Genomic DNA, 10,157 nt, shown 5'->3' on the forward strand with positions numbered 1-10,157 from the left:
AGCTAAAAAACAGTTATATAGAAAATGCAGAAGCACAGCCTCGTCTATCCTTAGTTAATCCTCAGTCTACTTGGAGAGGTAAACTATAGATAAAATAGCTAAAGGACACAAGCAAACATTTAACATTGCATTAAGGGGAAGCCAAGGAAAGGAATATTTGGGACAAGCTAGGTTAGTAGTCAGAGAAAGCTTTTAGGAGACACCCAATGAGGTCTTGAAGGAATAGCTTTTCCTAAGAGGAGACAGTGATACAGAGACCAGGATCATTGGAATTAATGTTATTTGTGGAGTGGAACTCATTTGGAGAGTGACAGATCTGAGGAAGTTCCTCTTCTGCGTGGACAGAGGCCATCCCAGGCCTTTGCTTGGCTTTTTCTTATCCGTTAGGGTCCGCTGATTCTTGCACCAGCCCCTCTGGCTGTTCTGGCTTGGCCTTGGCCAAAAGACAGAGCAGTCAGACCCCAGGAGCTGACTGACAAGCAAAGTTAATCAAGTGCCTGTGTTTCTTTCACAGGACTCTGACACCACCATACCAATGGACGAATCACTGCAGTTTAACTCCTCCCTCCAGAAAGTTCACCACGGCATGGATGACCTCATTTTAGATGGGCACAATATTTTAGATGGACTGAGGACCCAGAGACTGACCTTGAAGGTGGGGTCCCTGCTGGGGGACAGGGAGAAGGCCTCTTGTTTTAGCCTCATCCAATAGTTTAGTAACTGTGTTTATATTTTGATTACGTGTCCTCAAAATTGTGATATTTTGATGACAAGACAGAGCACTTGCATTTGGGATCCTTTCTGTTGGAGTTGAGTTACTGTGAGCCTGAAAGTACCCAGTTCCTTTGCCAGTGCTTGAAACAAATCATGAAGTGGCCTGTCTTATTATCCAGGTCTTTTCCCATTTACTGAACTTATCATGAAAGTGAGTCCAATCACAGGCTGAGAAATTGTGTTACAGAATCTACTCTTGGAAGAATGAAGGCGTGGCTGTCCTTTGGTACCTCACTTTAAGGTGGCTTTCCCTTAGGATCCCTACTGTGGACTGCCTTATAACTAAAACCTTTTGTATTTCAGTAACTGAATCCCCACCGTGCAGCGTTAGGGCTGCCTGGTTGTTTGCAGTAGATTAGAGCTTTGGAAGCTTCTAGAGCTTCTAAAACCCATGCTGGTGATCCCAGTGACTCTTCATTCCCTAGCCTCAGGTATTCCTAGAAGCCCTGACCAGTTGGCACTGCTCAGACTCCAGTCCTGGGAGTGGTTTACAGAAACATTACACAGACTCTGATGTCAGTCATGATGTTTCAGCCTCTGCCCTTTTCCTGTATCAACCCTGATGGATAATAGGGCGTGGGTTCTGTGTGTTATCAGGGTGTGGTCCCCTGTGAATGAAGCACTCCCAGCCACTGAGCTGTGAGAAACAGTCACTCGGAAGTGTGAGCTTTATCTTAGTTTTTGTTGGACCACGTTGAGCCTGTCAGCTCCACAGGACTTCAGTGCGTTTCTGAACAGTCCCTGCCATCTCTACGGGGGAGTGGATCAGGCAAGCTGCAAGTGACACTCGCCTCCTGCTGACAGTTGCAGTGTCTCAGATGGCCTGGAAGGGTGGTCTCCAACAGCCTGCTGGGCGCTCCCCTTTCATGAGAGCCACCTGTGGTGATCTGAACTGATACGTGTTGATTAGTCTGCCCTTTCTTTAGAAAACTGCTACTCTCCTTTTCATATCTCAGAAAAACAGTAGAGACCTTTTAGGACCAAACTCCATGTCACATGATGAAGAGCCAGTGGGGGGTTAGAGCTTCCTGTTAAGGCACATGCAGCTTCCCACTGAAGTCTGGCAGCACTGGGGCGTCTGCACACCTCCTGCCACCCACCCTGATACCAGAGGGGAAGCCTGTGAGGTGGCTGGGGGTTGAGACTTGAGGTTTCTAATCAACTTTCCCCGGCACACCTGTGGCAACCTGGTGTTTGTCTCTTGATTCCCTTCACCCACTTCCCACCCTACCTCTGTGAGGGATTTTCCACTTACGCCATTTGAAAGGAACATAGGAGAGGGCATGAAGGAGCTAGGCCGAAGCACTCTGAAGACTGGGGCCAATTTGTGGCTGAAAATGAATACATGTTTTGAAATTTATGGTCATTTTCAAGTGATTTAGAAGGTTGATCCTTAGTCTCATACGGTGATGAAATAATCTGTGTGTTCAGAGCTAAGCAGGACTTTAGCAAGAGTCTGATTGTATTTTCTCTTGGGAAAAAAATACATTTCTCTGATCTCTGAAGGCCATGAAGTTTGACTTGTAATTTATCTGGCTGAGGCTTGTTAATTGCTGTCTGGGCAGAATGTAGATTTTAGATTCCTGTCCATGATGTCTAATGTTGATCTCACTTTCCTTGCTTCTCTCAGTTGCTCATTAATGTGTATTTATTTTTTTAAAAAAAAGATATGGGGCAGGAGGTTAGATGCCATTCATACAAGTTGCAGTGGATGATGTGTGCTGAGTGACTTGGGGTCTGCCCCGGCATTCACTTATACTTGTTACATACTAAGAAATTGAATGTGCTTTAAGCTGAAAATTAGAAAGCAGTAGGGAAGGACAGGCTGGATGATTTGGGTTGTTGGTTTAGGAATAAAATGCCCTTTTGTTTCGGTGGTGGGTTATGCCATTTATAGAAGGGTTTTAGGTCATTGTGTTGGTGTCTTTCTGTCTTTCCCACTTGAGACCCTCTTGTAAATATGGACTTGACCCACCCGTTGTACTCAGAAGAAACCTCAAAGATTCTACTCTACAAAGTAAATGGGTTGGTATCAAGGATTATTGGAACTAGAGAGCCGAGGACAAGTTTTTTGATATTGCCTTCTTTTTTTAGTATAAAATATTCTAATTTTAAGTATTTTTGTTGAGATATAATTTACAGACAGTAAGGTGTACAGATCATATTTTTACAGTTCAGTGAATTTGGGCAAATGTATCAACCTTTGTAACTCACACTCCCATCAGGGCCTGGACCATTTTCATCACCTCTGAAAGATCCCTCGGACCCCTTCCCAGTCAGTTGACCCCACTGCCCCAGGCAACCACTGTTGTGATTTATTTCACCATAGATGAGGTTTGCTTGTTATTGAACTTCATGTAAAGGTATTCATACTACTATTTTCTGTGTGGCTTCTTCCTCCCAGTTATGTTTCAAGGTTCATTCACATTGTTACCTATTTAATTCCGTGTTGGTAGTCAGGTACTTTTTATTGCAAAACAGTATTTCATTGGTGCAGGTATACCATAATTTGTTCATTCATCTTGTGATTAATGACACCATTGTTTTCAGTCTGTATTTATTTATGTATTTTTTTGAGACAGGACCTCGCTCTGCTACCCAAGCTGGAGTGCAGTGGTGTGATCTTGGCTTACTGCAGCCTCGAACTCCTGGGCTCAAGTGATTCTGTCACCTTAGCCTCCCAAGTAGCTAGAGCCACAGGTGCATACCACCTTACCTGGATAACTTGTTTTTTGTAGAGAAAGCATCTTCACTACATGCCCAGGCTGATCTCGAACTCCTGGCCTCAAGTAATCCTGCTACCCACCCCTCCCAAAGTGCTGGGGTTATAGGCATGAGTCTGTTTGCAGTTTTTAGATATTCTCCTGTGTTTTTTTTCTAGAAGCTTTAATTGTGGCTTTAGCTTTTATGTTTAATTCTATGACCCATCTCAAATTAATTTTTATATATAATGTGAATTGAGGTTCAGTTTTTACACACATATCTATAAGAGAGAGACATATATATAAAATACATATCTATGATATTATATAGCCAGTCATTCCAGCACCATTTGTGGAAAAGCCTTTTCTTTCCACTTTGCTTTGCTCTGGTACCTTGATCAGAAATCAGTCGACCACATGAGAGTGGCTCTATTTCTGGCTGATACTGCTTTCTGTGTATTCTGGGCGTGACCAAGAGAATGTTGGCAGAGCTCCATCTCCTGATGCCATTCCCCCACCCTTGGTAAAGCGACTTGATGTTTGTTTTTTTTTTCTCTTCTCTTCTGCCCCAGGGGACTCAGAAGAAGATCCTTGACATTGCCAACATGCTGGGCTTGTCCAACACAGTGATGCGGCTCATCGAGAAGCGGGCTTTCCAGGACAAGTACTTTATGATTGGCGGGATGCTGCTGACCTGTGTGGTCATGTTCCTCGTGGTGCAGTACCTGACATGAGCCAGCCACACTCAGTGGCTGAACAGCATTCCCACGGCCTGCAAGTGTGTGTGCGTGAAAGAGAGTGGGGGCCCAGAGGCCGCCTTTTGAAATGTGTGCCTGTCTGAACTGTGAAGACACTTGGGTATGATTGTGATCTAATTTCCAACCTGCTCTGTTTTCTGTGACATCTTGGAGGGGGAGCTAGTGCCACCACCATACGCGGTGCTTAGGAAATGAAAGAAGTCCCAGGTCTGTCTCTCTCACTCTCGCTGTCACTGGGGGAGGGAAAGAATGGCTTTGGTGGCTTTGTTCACACAACTGATGCGTGCCCTGGGAAGGTGTCCACAGGGAGCCCCGCGTGCAGGACTGTCCACACGGTTCACACCTTGTCATCATCTGGCCTTTCTGGCTCCTGATAAGTGAAAAGGAGAGGAAAGAAGCCTCCTTTTTTCACATGTAGTCGATCTCACAGTAGGTCGATTCACATGCTCCTGGCCACCTCCCCCATACTCCAGTGACATGTAGATGACTAACTGTCAATACTTGACACCCTTCCCTGGAAGCAGCTACCTAGGGGAAACGATGCTGTTGCCGATAACAAGATTTTCCACACTGCAGTTGGGTGTTTCTCCTTTCTGAAGTGAGGCCAGTGTTATTCCCTGGCAGTGTTCAGTCTTGACCCTAGTCACTGATTTCTTCTAGTTGTTAATAGAGTGGTTGGCTTTTAAGGTTCAGAGACTGGGGCTTGGCACCTGTGCCCAGGCCTTGTGGGCCTTTGCCTCTTAGAAAGTAGCTGTAGGCAAAGATTTGTGATTTTCCAGTTACAGTCTCAGCTCTAGTTTTAGTATCTCTAATTCTTTCGTTCCCTTCTCTTCCCTGAAATATATTAGCACCTGCCAGCCAGGCCCCCATTTTGCCCAGCCAGTGTGGGCAGATGCCACTGTGGAGACATCTGTAGTGTGTATATCCTTGTAGCACTCTGTTTTCAGGGAGTACGATCTTTTTCCTTCTCTGACCAGCCCTGGATTCAGGCTGTACTAATGCCAGCTGTCTTGTGGAATTTAGTATAAAGCCAGTCTGTCTTGAAGTCTATCTAACGTGATTAATCACTGAAAGTCCCAGAAAGACCTAGTTAGTGTATTTTCTCATTTACCACAGGCCTTGCCAACCCTACCAGCAGCTCTGGGCACAGTAGCTTCATGGCAAGACATAAAATGACACTCAAAATCCTTCAGAACTGGAAACCTGCTCAGTATTAACGCCACCTTTGGTTGTCCTGCCCCACCTGCTCTGTTAGTTTCTTGTTGCTTGAACTGTCTTCTGTCTTATTTCCCTTCTTTTCTGTGTTCCTCTTCACCTCCCTTGTTCCCCTTCCTCCCGCTCTGTAGTCATGTTGGTCTTTTCAGGCACGTCTGTGGTATAGCTCCCCTTTGGTAAGTTTTCTTAATTGTCACAGATTAACTGAGGTTCCTGGATGGTGATTTCACACTTTTGGTCGGATGAAATCTCCATTATTCCTACCCCTCTGGGCCAGACGGCCCTAGCTTTCCAAGGAAGAAGGGATCTGTGACTCCTAAAATGGGTTGGGGCCCTGCCAGAGTTCAAGCAGTGACTGGAGGGTGGACTGAGGCGTTGCAGCATCTTTAGACCTATATCTGTCTAACCCTGGGGATTCACGTTGACATTTCCATTACACCCAGCACCTCTGCGGTGCCAGGGACCTAGCACGGGGCTCTTGGTAATCCATAAAATGGATTCTGAGACTACGACAGCATGGCTGTCCTGTCCCCCAGGCACCCAAGGATCCTGCCAGACAGCACACTTTGGAGGAAGGTCTGCAGGGAGCAGCTGAGCCATTTGTTCTTGAACTCTGGGAAGCAGAAGTCCCCACACCCATCATGCGTGGACCGATAGGACGTCTTTTCATGGTGTGCACCAGTGCTTTCCACATTTGACTAGTTGGCTTTGATGAACTCTCATGCTGCACCTTCAGAGCCAGTTCTCTCTAGTTTGGAATAAAAATTGCAGAGGTAGTTTTTGGGTCTTTACCACCTGGAGCTGGTAGACAGCAGCCAGTGTGTCTGGACATCCAGGAGCGTTGAGACTGCATGTTGTCACATAACCACTTTTCTTCACACATCCTTTTGGTGCCTGGTGAAAAATAGACCTTGGCCTAACAATGTGACTGTCTCTGCCACCTCAGTGTAGGGATGGGTCCAGGCCAGTGAAGGAGCACCCTCTAGTGGAGGCGGGGGTGAATTCTTATGTCGAGCTGATGCAAGAAACTCCAGTAGCCAGCGAGTTTGGTGTGCCTATTGTGATTTAAAACAGGTGGGTTATCAAGAGGAACTTGGGATCTCTTTATTACGTGGACATTTACTTCAGGGGGGACCGTTGTAAGAAAAGCCAAACTCCAAGATCAAGTAAGTTAGGTGAGTCTTAATTTTTCAGATTTCACTGAGGAGTTCTGTCCACCCTTTGCCCTAATGAATTTGAACGGGTTTAATTTGCGAATTTGGATTTAGACCCATTGTTTTTGAAGCACATCAGCTGAATAAAGTTGAGGTTTATTTTATTTAGAAAATCACATTTTGTAATGGAATTTGATACTCATTTTTATAACTAATGGCCACCCTTTTTTATGTTTCTAGACCAGAGATTCTCAAACACTACTCCATGGCCAGCGGCTGGGCTGGCTGCTTCAGAAGCAGTGGGGAAACTTTTTAAAATTACACATTCCTGGGGCCTACCCCAGATCTGAATTAGAACCTTTTTTAAGTCTCTAAGGTGATTTTACTTATTATATTTTGAGACAGAGTCTCGCTCTGTTGCCCAGGCTGGAGTGCAGTGGCGCAATCTTGGCTCAGTGCAACCTCTGCCTCCCGGGTTCAAGTGATCCTCGTGCCTCAGCCTCCTGAGTAGCTGGAACTGCAAGTGTGCGCCACCATGCCTGGCTAATTTTTTTTTTATTTTTTATTTTTGTATTTTTAGTAGAGACGGGGTTTTACTGTGTTTACCAGATTGGTCTTAAACTCCTGGCCTCGAGTGATCTGCCTGCTTCGACCTCCCAGAGTTCTGAGGTTACAGGTATTAGCCACCGTACCCGGCCTCTAAGGTGATTCTGATGTGTGTCTTTTGGAACCACTGTCTCCTAGACGGAAAGCTTCTGTCTTAGAGATGATCACATTTGAAAGAACACGCTGAACTGGCTCAGCGTACACTATGTAAAGAGCAAAACTTGTCAAGTCCAAAATAAATTCTTATTGTTTATATCCTACCTTAATCCAAAAAGATTTGAGGAGACTTTGAGGAAATAACTGGAACAATGAGATACAAAGAATGAGGCACAAGAACAAATCAAGTCGGTGTAGAATGTCAACACCAGGAAAAGGAACTCAGACGTTCTAATGCCCTAAGAAATGTTCTGGGGAACCCCTGATTTGACTACTGTCTCAGCGTGGGGGCGGGGGTGACATTTGCTCAAGGGAAAGCCCAGGCGCTTCATAAACAGCTTGACTGTAGGCCTTACCAGAAGTCAGACGGGGTTTTTCCTGGCTCCATCCCTGCCAATCTGAAACCCTCTCACTTCAGATGTGCACCATCATCTGTCCTCATTGTGCAGACAAGGGCTGAGCTGTGGTTACTCTCTGAAGGCCTCATAGGGAGTCCGGGAGGAGCTGGTCCCTCATCTAGCTTGGAACCGCAGGCCCACTTAACCTTCCACACTTCCCGTGGGATGCTCTGCTGGGGTCTGAGAGCTGTGCAGGGTACCGAGATGGTGCAGCCTGCTGGCAGGAAGTATAGAGCTATAAGATGTTTGGTGCAGACCTTTCAGATGGTATAGGGCAAGTTCGCTGTTGGGAAATAATTTCCTAACTGGAAGGGGAGGGAATGTGAAGTGAAAGCTGGTCCTCAGGCCTTGCCCCTAGGGGGCGGCATAGCCCTATCCGTGGCTGGTGGGCCTTGAACACACTGCCTTAGACCTGCTGTACTTAGAAGCTGAGAAAGGAAAGTGTCACTCCTTCCACATTTTCTGTGTCCTTTTCATTTCATATGGAAAGCACATGGGAGAGGAGTGTTCAGGGGTGCTCGGTCCCCAGGTGCCGTTGGTAAGTTCCCCACCATGGAGCCTCTGTGAACCATTGCTCCCTGCCTCATCCTCATGTCCCTCTAGCACAGGGTTCCCAACCTTGAGTCTGCATTGGAATTCCCTCGGGAGCTTTAAAAACCCATGTGTGGGTCTTCATTCACCCTCGTATTGGCCTGGAGTGCAGCTGGGGCATTGGGAGTTGCCCAAGGTGATTGTAATGCCCAGGGGTGGGGAACTGATGGCTCTAATACAAGAACATCAACCCAAAGCTAGGCCATCCCGCATGCACTGTCCTCTGGCCACACCGCGGGAACGACTTTCAGAGACCAACTCAAAGCTAGGCCATCCCCCACGCACTTCCCTCTGGCCACACCGCGGGAACCACTTTCAGAGACCAACTAGGGGTAGGGATGGAAGCCTCATTCTCCCTCTGGATCGGGAAGGGGCCAGATCCCTTGTGGCCATTGGGTTCCCCTCATTAACTGACACCTCTCTGCTGAGTAAAGCACCTTGATGTGACAGGCCAGCCCTTCGCTGCCCCTGCAGTGCAGCCCCAGTCCTCCATACCACACCTGCCTGGTGCTCCTTCCTCCCTGGACTGCTTGGTCTTCTCAGAACGTGCCACAGTTTTAGTACAACTGCACCTTTGTATAAGATGTTTCCTCTGAGATGTGCCACAGACACCCCCACAATCCCATGTCACCTCCAAGAAGCCTGCCCCTCCCCTCCAAACAACCTCATACTGCACGTTTCCTGGTGAATGGGAGTTGCTCCTCGCCGCGGGGGCCTTTGTGCCTCCCGGGCACATAGTAGGTGCAGGCACCATCGGGTAAACAGCTGCAGGAGAGCACTTGAGCCCAGCCTGTGTGGGGCCAGCAAAGCTGTTGCAATGAGGCCAGGAGGAAGCTAGAAGGTTCAAGGTCACTGATGCCACAAGCCATGTGCTCACAGGCCCTCAACAACAGCAATGACTACAGTGAAAGAGGAGAGGCATGGGGCCCCGTGAGGGAAACTGTGTCATTCAGGACTGGGGAGAGAAGCAGAGTGACCAACTTGTCTGGGTTTTAAAGCTGAAAGTCCTGAATCCTGGTGATCCCCTTGGTCTGATGGTCACCCTAGATAAGCTAGAGGCTAGGACAGGCGTGACTAATGCAGGGCACCCAGGAAGGGGGGCTGTCGGAGGCTGACTCCTGGCTTAGCAATTCCATTGGTGTGGTTCCACCAGCTCCTCCTTCTGGGCATCTGTGACATGGTGGCTCCTGGAGAGCTGGCAGAGGCTGGGCCAGGCGCAGGAGGGAAATCTTCTAACCTCCTCAGCAGACAGTGGCTGACAGTACGGGGACATTCGTCTTTATTCTGTCTTCCAGAGCCCTGGCATGTGCCCAGTTCCAACATTAGCTGTTTCAGGGCAGAGGGAAGGAGTTGGAGACAAGCAGTCCTCCGCAGTTTGCACTGGTTACAGCAGCCAGAGGCTGCGGTAAGAGTGTTGAGCCCAGGATGCAGAGCCTGGCTTCGAGTCCCAGCCCTGCTGGCAGTAACCATGGGCCACACACCTCTCAGCCTCAGCTTTCTAGTCTTAGAATGGGGGTAACACCTGTCCCAGGTCCCTTCATATAGGTGGACACGAGGCCCTGATCACCTAGTGCTTTTGGCAGATTCCAGAGGTCTGAAGCCGCGACCCTCAGCCTGGGCTGCTTCCTGGAGTCCCTTGGAGAGCTTACAGGTCCTGATTCTGGGCCTTGCTCCCCAGAGATGCTGAGCTACCTGCTCTACACTGGGGCCTGGGCTTCCGAAATTTTAATTTTTAACTTTCTTTTTTTCCCTCCCTTCATTCCTTCCTTCCTTCCTTCCCTCCCTCCCTTCCTTCCCTTCCTC

At 47.8% G+C, this 10,157-nt stretch overlaps 1 protein-coding gene across 3 annotated transcripts in view; it reads left to right on the forward strand.

Annotated features, from left to right (window-relative positions):
• Nucleotides 1-10,157, forward strand: part of GOSR2 (golgi SNAP receptor complex member 2) — a 39,990-nt gene that overhangs the window by 11,263 nt on the left and 18,570 nt on the right. The window contains exons 5-7 of one of the 3 annotated variants that reach the window (XM_011953906.1): nucleotides 515-655; nucleotides 4,049-4,154; nucleotides 5,986-6,779. In XM_011953906.1, the coding sequence (XP_011809296.1) occupies nucleotides 515-655; nucleotides 4,049-4,154; nucleotides 5,986-6,044 (306 nt within the window). In that variant the 3' untranslated portion in view covers nucleotides 6,045-6,779. Of the gene's footprint in view, nucleotides 1-514; nucleotides 656-4,048; nucleotides 6,780-10,157 lie in introns of those variants that run through there. The other 2 variants (XM_011953905.1, XM_011953907.1) reach the window with 2 other exon arrangements.

Source organism: Colobus angolensis, unplaced genomic scaffold (genome assembly GCF_000951035.1).
Source record: "Colobus angolensis palliatus isolate OR3802 unplaced genomic scaffold, Cang.pa_1.0 Scaffold377, whole genome shotgun sequence".
Taxonomy (NCBI): Eukaryota; Metazoa; Chordata; class Mammalia; order Primates; family Cercopithecidae; genus Colobus; species Colobus angolensis.